This window comes from Nicotiana tomentosiformis, chromosome 4 (assembly GCF_000390325.3).
Source record: "Nicotiana tomentosiformis chromosome 4, ASM39032v3, whole genome shotgun sequence".
NCBI classification, from domain to species: domain Eukaryota; kingdom Viridiplantae; phylum Streptophyta; class Magnoliopsida; order Solanales; family Solanaceae; genus Nicotiana; species Nicotiana tomentosiformis.
The window spans coordinates 25,838,581-25,853,075 of NC_090815.1; the positions used below are offsets into that span (position 1 = coordinate 25,838,581).

Sequence of the window (14,495 nt, forward strand, 5' to 3'; positions counted from 1 at the left end):
TGATTGTTGATTTACTTCTGGTATTACTTGTTTAAGTTGTTATGAACTATTGTTGGTTATTGAACTTGGGACCCGACCTTGGTACAAGCTCGTCACTACTTTCAACCTAAGGTTAGGTTTGTTACTTATTGAGTACATGTGGTTAGTTGTACTCATACTATAATTCTGCACCTTGCGTGCAGATGTTGGCTGTTGATGTTGCTGTGTTCGTTGGGAGCTGGATCTGAAGATGTACCTGTGTTCTGGTTGTAGCTGCCTCTTGTTCATGGTAGCCTTAGATGTATAAAACTATGTTTATATAATTTTCAAACAGATGATGTATTTACTTCATACCAGCTTTGTAAACTCTATTCTTAGAAGCTCATGATTTCTACTACCAGTTCTTGAGGAATGTATAAGATTCAGATAATTTTATTTATGTAATTGCTTTATTAATTGTTATTGGAATTTGTTAGTGGTTAACTGGCTTACCTAGCGGGTTGGGTTAGGTGCCATCACGACTAGTTGGATTTTGGGTCGTGACAATGAAAAACTAAGAAAATAAATATTCAACACTATTGTCATTCTTAGTATTAAATTAAATTTTTATGTTAGCATTTTTATTGATTTGATTTTGCTTTGGACTTTATTTTAGTCACTAACTTTTATGGGCTATAAAACATATTTGACCATTCAAAAATTCTAAACGCAAGCTTGAAATAATACATTAAAAGAAAAAACTATGAAAAAGTTTAAAAAATATTTATAAATTATATTACAATAATTATTTTTATGTATGAAATATTTTTAAAACTTCTATACATGTAATGTCGGGTTGGTTTGGTTTCGGTTTGATTTGTTTTAGTTAAAACCAAACCAAACCAATTGTGGTCGGATTTTTTCTAACACCAAACCAAATCAAACCAAACCATAGTCGGATTTTTTTCTCGGTTTGAGTCGGATTATCGGTTTGGTACGGTTTGTCGGTTTTCTTTGTATACCCCTACTTCTGATGAGTTATATTTTTCGAGCAATGACTTTAATGAAACAAATATAATTTTGTGATTTTGCTGATACAACAGGTAAAGTTTAAATTTTGTGACCATGTATGAAATTATTTGACTTTATTGACACAAAAGATAAAATTTAGTGACCATGTGTGAAATTAATCCTCCAAATGCGCACCCATTTAGGTTTTGTATGACATTTGTGAACGCAAACCTAGTATTTCTAGAAAACGTGACAGTAGTTCTCAATTTCTCATAAGTTAATGAACAAATAAATCATTGGTAAATAATAAAAATTATGTAGCAGGATAAAAAAACTCCTTTGTCAAATATATGTCTTTGTCCAATTTTATTTAGAAGCTTTTCACGGCCAGAGGCGGATGTAGTATATAATCGATGGTTTAATTGAACCAATAATTTTCGATGCGGAGTAAAAATTTATATGTAAAAATTCACTAAAATTGTAAAAATAGTAGATATAAATCCATAACTTTAAAAATATAATGGGTTCAATGCTAAAAAAATTAAAAGTTGAACCCATAGGGTTTAAATCCTGGATCCGCCTCTGACACGACTAATTAATTCTATATAAAGACTACAAGTTCTGAATATTTTCTAACAAACTTGCTTTCTTATCACTATCTGTTGCTATTCCAAAGAAGAAAATATGGGTTTGAAAGGCAAGTTGGTTGTTTCAATGGAGGTGAAATGTGGAGGACACTTATTTCATGACCTTTATCAAACTAAACCTCATCATGTATCCAACATAAGCCCCAATTATGTCACAGGTTTTGATCTTCATGAAGGTGGGATTGGAGAAGTTGGTTCTGTAGTTACCTGGAAATATAAGGAGGGTAAGTACAAAAATTAATCTTTTCCCTCTATGTAATTCAATTTGATGAATTCCCTTCTTTTTCTTGCCATATTTGCCTACTGCATTTGTCTCACATCATGTGCTTGAAAAAGACTTTCAAAAGTAATGCAATTGTTCTAAATCTATGTTGCTCTGTTCCTTTAAAAATATCATCGCGTATGTATTGGATATTTCAAAAGTTATTCTTTTATGAAATATCCAACACGGGTGAAGTGATATTTTTGGATATTTTATGGATATTAATTTTTATAATGTATAAGCTTATATCTTTTGCGAGGAAGTAGATCGTTGAGCTCGGATTAGCGTCTCTTTATATTTTTGGATCTCTTTTTATAATAATTATAGATGGAAATGCAAAGATTGCTAAGTGTGTCATTGAAGTCATTGATGATGAAAAGAAATCAAACACATGGAAAGTGATAGGAGGAGATCTCCTGGAAGCGTATAACGATTTCATTGTTAACATATCCTGCAATCAGCACTGGATTACATGGACACTTGAGTATGAGAAGAAGACTGAAGACACTTCAGAACCTATAACTTTCTTGGGATTTTTCACTTATTTGTCCAAAGATATTGAGGCGCACCATGTCGAAAAATAGAAGAACTCATGCTATTTGATATATCTGATCATATATAATATATGTGTATGTTTGTGTCATGACCATTGGACAATATTGGCTATTACTTAGGATGTAAAATAAATAATAATGTTGTGTTAAAAAATAATCATGTCCAAATGCCAATATATAAATATGATGTTAAGTGGGTTGTATATGAGTGTTGGCTAGCCCTAGAATGTGGAATAAATAATATTGTTGTGTTGAAAAATATATCGATCTGCTTGTTGAGCTACAAGAGCTTGTTGCTCTTTTCTTTTAGTTCAAAACAATTGATCTCTTGTTTCAGTACTACATGTGAATTTGCTATAAAATTCAAATATAGCTATGAATGGTAAATATAGTGTATATATTTGATGTGTTACTATGAATGGAAAATAGTGTATATATTCAAAATGCTATTTGCTCTTTTCTGAAAGTATATCTATGAATATTAAATTAAGGTCCCAAATTAATCATATATATAATATAAATAATTATATATTTATTTTAGTGAAAAATAAAAAAATTGCAATCATATGTTGTCAATTTTTATCAATCACTATATCCATATTTCAAAGTTTATATTATGTACTATTTTAAAGTATGTAATGTAATTACGGTTGAAAATAGTAGGCAATTAAATTTGTAGCTCTTTTTATCATAATTTTGTCGAATGCATTTGAACTTGAATCATTCTTGTTTATAACTTCGGTGTTGTAAGATCTTTTTTAATTCTTTAAATGTCTTTCTAAATATTTTCAAGCTAAATCTAACTAGATTATTAAACTATTAGATTAGAAAATATGTTGTCTTATAGCTTGTTTCCTCCAAAAAGCATTGCCAAACAACTCAACTTCTTAAAAATGGTATTTTTTCGGAGGAAAAGTATTTTTGCTCTTGAAAAAGCTTGACTGAATAAGCTATTAACCTTGAATATTTTTAAAGCATAATGATCTATGAAATTGATGATTTTACCACTTTTTGAAATTAAAAGTGATATGAAAATTATACAAGTAAATGATGATACTCTAACTTGCATATGTGAAGTCTTAATTATATATTTTAAATATTTCTATTGCTTATAGAATAATTTTAATATTTTTTCTAACAGTTCTCTCAATTAAAAAAAAGTTTGTAAACTAAAATCAATAAAATCTAACTTAAAGATCAACAATGTTTAATGAGAATTACACGTAATAACCATATTGTTAAGTGGGAAAAAATGATTTTCCAAATATAATGAACTTTCTTGCATTTTAGGAAGCTATAAGAATAAACATCAAATACATTATATAACGCCCTTCATAGGTGAAACCCGGAGCAAGACCCGCTTTCTAACCATGAATGCAACATTGCGAACCTTCTGATCCGCATAACTCTTCTGTCTGGACTGGGCTATGCGAAGTCTATCCTGAATCATTTTAGCCTTCTCCAAGGCATCCTAAACCAAGTCCGTACCTAATAATGTGGCCTCGCCCGGCTCGATCCAACCCATTGGGGACCAATACCGGCTACCATACAGAGCCTCATACGGTGCCATCTGAATGTTGGACTAATAACTGCTGTTGTAAGCAAACTCTGCAAGTGGCAAAAACTGGTCCCAAGCACCCCCAAAATCTATCACACAAGCGCGGAGCATATCCTCCAGTATCTGAATAGTGCGCTCGGACTGTCCGTTCGTCTGAGGATGAAATATTGTGCTAAGCTCCACTCTAGTACCCAACTCCTGCTGTACGGCTCTCCGGAATCTTGATGTAAACTGCGCACCCCGGTCAGAGATAATAGATATCGGTATGCCATGAACCCTGACGATCTCACGGATGTAGATTCGAGCTAGCTTCTCGAAAGAATAGGTAGTCATCACAGGAATGAAATGAGCTGACTTGGTCAGCCTATCCACAATCACCCAAACTGCATCAAACCTCTGCTGAGTCCGTGGGAGTCCAACAACAAAATCCATAGTGATCTACTCCCATTTCCACTCCAGAATCTCCAACTTCTGAAGCAACCCACATGGTCGCTGATGCTCATACTTCACCTGCTGGAAATTTAGACATCGGGCCCCATACTCTACTATGTCCTTCTTCATCCTCCTCAACCAGTAATGCTGTCTCAAGTCCAGATACATCTTTGCGGCACCCGGATGAATAGAGTACCGCGAACTGTGATCCTCCTGGAGAATCAACTCACGCAAACCATTTACATTGGGCACACAGAGCCTGCCCTGCATCCTCAATGCACCAGCATCTCCAATAGTAACCTCCTTAGCATAACCATGCTGGACCATTTCCTTAAGGACAAGAAGATGGGGGGTCATCATACTGACACTCCCTGATATGATCATAAAGAGAAGACTGATAGACCACACAAGCCAATACTCGACTCATCTCAAAAATATCCAAATCTCACAAACTGGCTAGCTAAGGCTTGAACATCCAACGCCATGGGCCTCTCTGCTGCTGGTAGATATGCTAAGCTCCCCAAACTCTCTACCCGGCGACTCAAAGCATCGGCCACCACATTGGCCTTCCCAGGATGGTACAAAATAGTGATATAATAATCCTTAAGCAGCTCCAACCACCTCCTCTGACGCAAATTAAGATCCTTCTGCTTGAACAGATGCTGCAAACTCTGGTGATCGGTGTAAATCTCACAAGGAATACCGTACAAATATTGCCGCCAAATCTTTAAGGTATGAACAATAGCTGCTAACTCAAGGTCATGGACAGGATAGTTCCTTTCATGCACCTTCAGCTGTTTGGACACGTAAGCAATCACCCTACTGTCCTGAATCAACAACGCACCGAGACCAATCCGCGAGGTATCACAATATACAGTATAAGACCCCAAACATGTAGGCAATACCAATACTGGGGTTGTAGTCAAAGCTGTCTTGAGCTTCTAAAAGCTCTCCTCACATTCCTCTGTCCACCTGAACGGAGCACCCTTCTGGGTCAGCTTGGTCATATGTGCTGCAATAGATGAAAAAACGTCTACAAATTGGCGGTAATACCCCACAAAACCAAGACAACTCCGGATCTCTATAGCTGAGGACGGTCTGGGCCAACTCTGCACTGCTTCAATCTTCTTCGGATCCACTTGGATCCTATCACGTGATACTATATGACCCAAGAATGCCACCGAGTCTAGCCAAAACTCACACTTTTAAAATTTTGCATATAACTTCTTTTCTCTCAAGGTCTGAAGCGCAGTCCTCAGGTGCTGCTCATGATCCTCCCGACTCCGTGAGTACACCAGAATGTCATCAATAAACACAATGACAAATGAGTCAAGATAAGGCCAGAACACACTGTGCATCAAGTACATAAAAGTTGTTGGGGCATTGGTCAGCCCAAAAGACATAACAAGAAACTCATAGTGACCATATTTGGTAATGAAAGCAGTCTTCGGGATATCTAGCTCGCGAATCTTCAACTGATGATATCCTGAACGTAAGTCAATCATGGAAAACACTCTGGCACCCTGTAACTGATCAAATAAGTCATCAAGATGAGGCAATGGATACTCATTCTTCACTGTGACTTTGTTCAAGTGGCGGTAATCAATACACATCCACATAGAACCATCCTTCTTCTTCACATATAAGACAGGAGCACCCCAAGGTGACACACTAGGACGAATGAAGCCCTTATCAAGCAACTCCTGTAACTGCTCCTTCAACTCCTTCAACTCCTTCAACTCAGGAGGAGCCATACGGTACAGAGGAATAGAGATGGGCTGAGTGCCCGGCAACATATCAATGCCAAAAATCAATATCTCTATCGGGCAGTATGCCCGGAAAATCAGTTGGGAACATATCTGGAAAGTCCCTCACTATTGGAACTGACTCAACTATAGGGGTATCAAAACTGACATCTCTAACATAAGCTAGATACGCGTCACACCCCTTCTCAACCATTTGTTGAGCTTTAAGAAATGAAATAACTCTACTGGGATTATACTCTAAGGTACCACTCCACTCTAATAGCGAAAATCCCGGCATAGCCAGTGTCATGATCTTAGCATGACAATCAAGAATAGCATAATGGGGCAACAACCAGTCCATACCCAAAATAATATCAAAGTCCACCATGTTAAGCAATAATAAATTGGCTTTGGTCTCAAAACCACTAAGAGCAATCAAACACGGCCGATACACATGGTACACAACAAGAGAATCTCCCACATGAGTAGACACATAAACAAGGGAACTCAAAGAATCCTGTGATACGTCCAAATACGAGGCAAAATAAGGGGACACATAAGAATATGTAGAGCCTGGGTCAAATAATACTGACGCATCTCTATGACAGACCGAGACAATACCTGTAATGACAGAATCATAAGCGACTGCCTCTATACAAGCAGGAAGGGCATAATATCTGGCCTGGCCTCCCCCTCTAGGGAGACCTCTACCTCCCCGACCTCCACCTCGGGCTGGCTGATTAGGTAGGGTGGAAGCTGGTGCTGTAATCATAGCCTGAGGACTCGGTGGAGCACGTTGTGCCTGAGAAGTCTATGAAGGTGCACCCCTCATAAATCTGGGGCAATCCCTCACCATTTAGCGAGTGTCTCCACACTTAAAACAAGCTCTGGGAGGGCATGGCTGTTGTGGCTGGCAAGGGCCAGATCTGCTGGACTGACCTCTAGGAACACCGCGTACAGGAGGCACACTAGATACTGGCGGTGCATAATAATGCTCCTGGGGCCCAGAAGGAGCTGGGACACCGCTGGCGGCTGGAAGAGCTAAATGAACGGGGCGACTCACATAACCCCTACCATGGTGAGCTGCTGGGGCACGAGCACTAGAATAATAACCAGTCTCTCAAGACCTCTTGACCTCTCTCTCCTATCTATCCCGGGCAAGCATGCCCTCCAATCTCCTGCCAATACTCACAACCTGCTGATAAGAAATATCCATCTCCAACTCACTGGCCATACTAATATGGATGTTGGTGTGGAGTACCTCAATAAACCGTCGAACCCTCTCTCGAATTGTGGCAACCAAGGCCGGTGCATGTCGGGCCAAATCACTGAAGCGGACTGCATACTCTGACACAGTCATAGAACCATGGCACAACTGCTCAAACTCTGCGCGCCATGCATCCCTGAGGCTCTGAGGGACATACTCTCTTAAAAACATATCCGAGAACTGAGTCCATGTAGGTGAAGCTACCTCGTACGGACAACTCAGATGATAAGCACGCCACCATTGATAGGCTATTCCTCTAAGCTATAAGGTCGTAAAAGAAACCACGCTCGTCTCCGCTACGCCCATAGTACGGAGAATATGATGACACTCCTCCAGAAAACCTTGAGCATCATCTGTAGCCAATCCTCTGAAGGTAGGTGGGTGGTACTTCTTGTACCTCTCAAGTCTGAGCTGCTCCACCTCAGAAGCTGCTGCCCTAACCTCGGGCTGAGCTGGAGCTACCGGCTGCATTGGTACAATCTCTGGAACCTGATCGACCTGAACCCGTTGCTCTGGAGTACCAGCGATGGGAGTCTGTGCTCCTTCCCCGGCCTAAGATGTGGCAGGAGCAAGTGGGATCAATCCAGCCTGAGCTAAGGTGCTGAACATGCTCAGAAACTGGGCTAGAGTCTCTTGGAGGGCTGGTGCAAAAACAGGTACCTCAGGTGTCTGCCCTCCAATTGGAGTTATTGGGGGCTCCTCTGTAGCAGCTCGTGTGGGTGCTCTGGCTGCACCACGTGGGCATCCTTGGCCTCTACCCCGGCCTCTTGCGGCTTTAGCAAGGAGCGCAGGTGCCTAGTCATCAGATCCGCCTGTACGTGTCCTCACCATCTGTGAGAGAATAGAATACAAAAGTTTAGAATTGTTTTTAAGTCAGCATTTTTCGCACGACAAGGAATCAAAGTAGTGAAAATTTCCTAACAGTTCCATAGCCTCCCGAAGATAAGTACAGACGTCTTCGTACCGATTTGCGAGACACTAATAAACTCTCTTGTGACTTACCACACCTATGAACCTAGAGCTCTGATACCAACTTGTCATGACCCAATTTCCCCTCCGTATGACGTCGTGACGGCACCTAGTCTCTACGACTAGGTAAGCTTAACATTTGCGGAATAATGAAATAAAAACATAAATTTAGCAACTAACTGTTCATAAATAGACAGCAAATCCCAAAACCTGAAACACCATGAATCACAAACTATGGGAGGAAATTCTAGTGTCTCTATATATCAGAGTCTAATCAAAAGAAAAATACAGAAGATAATGGACATGGAAAGAGTAGAAGGGGACACCGAGGTATGCAGACGTGGCAGATATACCTTAAAGTCTCAAAAGCTGTCCCAACTCACTGATAGTGCGGTTGATAAAGAGCACCTGGATCTGCACACAAAAAACATGTGCAGAAGAGTAGCATGAGTACATCACAATCGGTACCCAGTAAGTGCCAAGGCTAACCTCGGTCGAGTAGTGACGAGGTCAGCTCAGGACCCTACTAGTATAAATAATAATAATAATAATAATAATAATAATAATAATAATAATAATAATAGGGCAAGGCAAGAATGAAATATCGCAGTAAAATAAAGACTGAAATTTAACAAGAAAGAATTCATAGAAGGTAACAGCTCAGTACATAAAAATACAACAGGGGATCTCCCGAGATACCGTCTCGTAGTCCCAAACGTAAATGTGTAGGGGGATCTCCCGGAATACTGTTTCATAGTCCCAAAAGGAAATATGCAAGACAGGGGGATCTCCTAGAGTACCGTTCCGTAGTCCCAAAGTAATTATGCAGTACAGGGGAATCTCCCAGAATACCATTCTGTAGTCCCAAAGTAAATATGCAGCTCAACCAACAGAAAATAACAGTTACATCAAGAAAACCTACAATTGAGAGTAAGTTCAAGTCAAGGAAAAATAGGAATTTCACTAAAACATGTTGCACAGAGTTCAGATAGGCAGTTAAGATACGTAGGCATGCTATTCTAAACTAAACAGGATAGTTACATATGCTAGTGTAGCTCAAATAAGGAGAAACATGTTATTACTTAGTGAAGAATGGAGTTTTAAAACAAATAGCTCGTGTACATACTTGTCACCGCACGTACACGGTGCTCACATATCAAAATAGTACCAAATCCTAAGGGGAGTTTCCCCCACACAAGGTTAGACAAGCCCCTTACCTCGAACCAAGCTCAGTCAATCGGTCACAATGCCTTTCCCACGAATATCCGGCTCCGAATGGCCCAAATCTAGCCAAAAGCAATTACATATGATAAAAACAACCATAATAGACTCATCTAATAAATGAAATCAATACTTTAACAAAAATTCTGAAATTCACCCTAAAATGTCAACCCGGGCCCACATATCGGAATCGGGTAAAAGTCACAAAATACGAACACCCATTCACTAACGAGTTCACTCGTACCAAAATTATCTGAATCTGATGTCTAAATCCCTATCAAAACTCAGAAATTCGGTTGAAGAACCTTTCCCCCATTTTCCCAACTTTTCAATCCAAAATCTGATATTAAATGATGAAATCAACCTTAGATTAGTCGAATATAACCATAAAGGATTTAAGAATCGTTACTCAAAAGCTTGCTCTAAAAATCCCTCAAATAATCGCCCAATCCTAGCTCTCAAAGTCCCAAAATGAAAATGAGACCAAACCCTCGAATTTTGCTCTTTTCTGCCTAGAAATATCGCTTTTGCGAGCCTTCAACCGATCCTACGAAAATACCATCGCAGGTGCAAAAAATCACTAAAGGGGCTGGGACTGCATCTGCGGCAACGGGGCCACACCTGCATGTGTGCGCCTGCGGAGCACTGTCCGTTTCTGCGTCCTTCACCACTCTTGCGATCACCCTAAAACATATGCGGGCTTCGCAAATGCGGAATTCACTTCGCACCTGCGACCCCTGGCACTCCTCCATTTTTCCGCTTCTGTTCTTTGTACGCCGCACGTGCGATCCCATATATGCGGTCTCTCCACCGCAGGTGCGAAAACACCAGATGCCTGAAGACTTCAGCAACAACACAAATCTAACTTTTGATCCGTTTAGCACCCGAAACTCACCCGAGGCCCCAGGGACCTCAACCAAACAAACCAACCAATCCTAAAACACCATACTCACTTAGTCGAGTCCTCAAATCACATCAAACAACGCTAAAAATACAATTCACCCTCCGATTCAAACCTAAAGAACTTGAAACTTTAAATTTCTATAACTGATGCCGAAACCTATCAAATCACGTCCGATTGACCCCAAATTTTGCACACATGTCATATTCACTATTACGGACCTACTCCATCTTCCAGAATCGGAATCCGACATCGATATCAAAATTTCCACTACTGGTCCAAATCTCCAAAAATTCAACTTTCGCCATTTTAAGCCTAAATAAGCTACGGACCTCCAAAACACAATCTGGTACGCCCCTAAGCCCAAAATCACCCAACGGAGCTAACGGAACCAACAAAACTCCATTCCAGAGTCGGATTCCCATGGTTCCAACTACGGTCAAAATCCTAAGACTTAAGCTCCCATTTTTAGGGACTAAGTGTTCCAAAACACTCAAAAAATCAAAATGAAGCCTCCCGACAAGTCACATAAGCAGAGAAAGATATGGGTGAAACGGTAAATAGGGGATCAGGGTTATTACTCTCAAAATGACTGGTCGGGTCGTTACACATATAATTCATAAAATTGAAATCAGTTATCCCGAAATTACACCAAACTCACTGTAATGAGTAATATAAAGTCACTTTTAGCCTCATAGCTCTCAATAGTGATCAAAACAGAATGATAGACACTGTTATCGCCATAGAATCTCCCAACAGGGGTAAACACAAAAGTAGATTACAGAATTACGAAGCTCACCCATAAGTGGAGCATGATATGAGGACCTGCCTCGATACTTACAACCGAATCAAACTAAGAAAAATATTCCTTTTTAACAAATCAACGGGATGGGCCTCCTCCTTTAGGGAGCCCTCTACCCGCCTTTCCTCCACCCCTAACTAGTTGTGCACGTGGAGTATTAACTGGAATAAGGTCTGTAGCTTAACTATTTTGATGAAATTTGCCTCTCCCAAGTCTGGGACAATATCTTATGATGTACATGGTATCACCACTCATAACAACCCCTCTAAGGGTGCGGCTGCTCATACTAAGTCTGTGACGGATATGCGGAATAACCACTGTAAGAACCTCGTGCCGGTGGTGCACTAAAAGTATTAACTAGAGCACTACGAGTACTCTGAATTGTGGACTGGGCTAACCGACTGCCCGAGGTTCCACCATGATGAGTCATAGTTGCAGAGTAGAATCCACTAAATCCACCAGAGTTCCGAGACCTTTTGGTATCCTTAGACTCCTTTTCCTCACTTCGAACACGTTCTAACATTCTGGCAATTTCTACTACTTTCTGAAATAGAATGTCAGTCTGCAACTCTCGAGCCATACAAATTTTAAAATCATAATCGAGCCCTTCAATAAATCTGCGGACTCGCTATCTAACTGTAGGAACTAAAATAGGAGCATGACGGGCTAACTCACTAAACCTGATGGAATATCCTGACACCGTCATGGTGCCCTGACGCAACCATTCAAACTCTGTGCGCCACGCATCCCGGAGAGTCTGGGGAACAAACCTTTTCAAAAACATCTCTGAAAATTGAGCCCAAGTTGGTGGTGCTGCATCGAAAGGTCTATCCTCTTCATAAACTTACCGCCATTGATACGCTGCTCCTGACAGCTGAAATGGAGTAAAGGAAACTCCGCTCACTTCTACAATACCCATGGTACGAAGAATACGGTGATACCTTTCTAGAAATCTTTGGGCATTCTCAGTATCTATGCCACCAAAAGTAGGTGGACTATACCTCTTTAATCTGTCAAGTCTCTTTTGTTCTTCTTTTGACGTCTCTGGCCAATGTGAATCTATTGTTCTGGAGCACAGGCGGTAGGAGTCTGAACTCCTCCCCTGATCTGTGAAATATTTGGTGAAACGGAGATCAATCATGCCTGTATTAATGTACCAAACATGTTTAGGAACTGTGCTAAAGTCTCCTGAAGTCCGAGGGTAACAACGGTGCTTCCGGTACCTGCCCCCCAATTGGAGCTACTGGCGGCTTCTGAACTGCTCCTCTGACCGATGTTCTAGCTGTGACACATTCCCTTCCTCGGCCTCTACCTCGGCCCCGAACTCTTGCGGCCCTAGCAGTATGTGCGGGTGTCTGCTCAGCTGACCCGGTAGCACGTGTCCTCACCATTTGTGAGAGAATAGATATACAAATGCTCAAATTCCAAAATCAACAAATTCCGCATGACAAGAATGAATGAAGTGGAAACTTCCTAATAGTCCGGTAGCCTCTCGAAGATAAGTACAGACGTCTCTGTACCGATCCGCAAGACTCTACTGGACTCATTCGTGACTCATAGAACCTATGAACGTAGAGATCTGATACCAACTTGTCACAACCCAAAATCCCACCACGGGCGTCGTGATGGTACTTAGTCTCTAAGACTAGGTAAGCCAATTATAATAACAATTCAAGCCATTTTTTAAATTCAATACAAGTGTCAAAACCAACAACGGAAATAATTATAACAACCTCCCAAGACTAGTAATACTGAGTCACGAATTCTAACTGAATACATGGAATTATCTCGAGGGTAGAATATACAATACTGTTCGAATAAGAAATTAATAGTACAATAAAATGGAAAGACTCCTAGGGACTGCGACGACTAAGCAGTCCTACCTTGAATCCTTGCGATCATACTCTAATCTCTGTCCGAATCCAATATCTCCAATATATGGCTCTGCAAAAAAATGTGCAGAAGTGTAGTATGAGTACACCATTGTCGGTACCCAGTAAGTATCAAGACTATCCTCGGTGGAGTAGTGACGAGGTACTATCAACTATCAAGACACTCACTGGTCAATCAACCTGTGCAATATAACATACAAAAATAATAGAAAACAAATAGCAGTGATAGCAACACCAATCAACTAGTGATTTAAACAGCAAGGCAGCACGAATACCATAATTATTGCTCAAACGAATAATAAACACATGTACAGCCAATTAATCAAGTCCTTCAAAATATACATCTTTTATTTTTTAAATAAAAATCTTTAGAATGTAATCTATACAATTAAATATATCCTGAATATACTTCCTTCAAATAAATATCTTTCAAATATAATTCTTTCAAGTAAATATCTTTCGAATATAATTCTTTCAAGTATATACCTTTCGATTATAATTATTTCAAGTAAAAGTCACAATGTGACACCTCATATAACTTTAGTGGTGTGAGAAATATATTCAAGATATCACATCAAATGGCACGGCATCACCTTCGTGAATTTATCTCATTAAATTCATAACTTTCCTGGTGTGAATAATATATTCAATATATCACATCGAAAGGCACAATAATACCTTCTTGCACTTGTCTCAATCTATATATATATATATATATATATATATATATATATAGAGAGAGAGAGAGAGAGAGAGAGACCAAATCAATTGGTACGACAACACCCTTCGTGCATTTATCTCTTTCTCACCATGCATACATATAACAATACCAACTAGGTGGGATAAATGCCAATAACAATAAAAGAAATAAAGTGGGAGGCACATAGGAAGCAACAACGACTACAAGACACATAGAAAATATAGGTGCACAATAACAGCTCAAGATAAAGGCATGAATGTATACACAACGAAAAGATATCACAATATAATGTATGTCTCTTATCCTCGCCTGCACGGAAACACCCTTCGTGCCATGAACATATGATAATATAAAAATAATGGCACGGCATCACTTTTCGTGCTTTTACTCTTATCATCACGTGGTATTATAATTGAAATGGCACGACATTATCTTTCGTGCATATTAAGAATGGCACGGCATCACTCTTCGTACTTTGTACCTTTCCTCACATGATAATATAACTGAAATGGCACGGTATCACCATTCGTGCTTTACACTCTCAAATGGTACGGCATCACCCTTCGTGCTTTACAC

General features: G+C 39.8%; 2 protein-coding genes across 2 annotated transcripts; one reads left to right on the plus strand and one right to left on the minus strand.

Annotated features, from left to right (window-relative positions):
• The first annotated feature begins 1,609 nt into the window (after window positions 1–1,609).
• Window positions 1,610–2,771, plus strand: LOC138908917 (kirola-like). Its single transcript, XM_070199675.1, has 2 exons — window positions 1,610–1,840; window positions 2,206–2,771. Exons 1-2 carry the CDS (start codon window positions 1,654–1,656, stop codon window positions 2,460–2,462), a joined length of 444 nt encoding a protein of 147 aa, XP_070055776.1. The 5' UTR covers window positions 1,610–1,653; the 3' UTR covers window positions 2,463–2,771.
• Window positions 2,772–6,219: 3,448 nt separating this feature from the next.
• On the minus strand, window positions 6,220–12,181 carry LOC138909390 (uncharacterized). The gene is made up of 6 exons (XM_070200587.1): window positions 12,176–12,181; window positions 11,965–12,084; window positions 11,726–11,871; window positions 11,187–11,274; window positions 7,855–7,986; window positions 6,220–6,969 (listed from the first exon to the last, which is right to left on the minus strand). The coding sequence occupies exons 1-6, from the start codon at window positions 12,179–12,181 to the stop codon at window positions 6,220–6,222; spliced, it is 1,242 nt and encodes a 413-aa protein (XP_070056688.1).
• Between the last annotated feature and the right edge of the window lie 2,314 nt (window positions 12,182–14,495).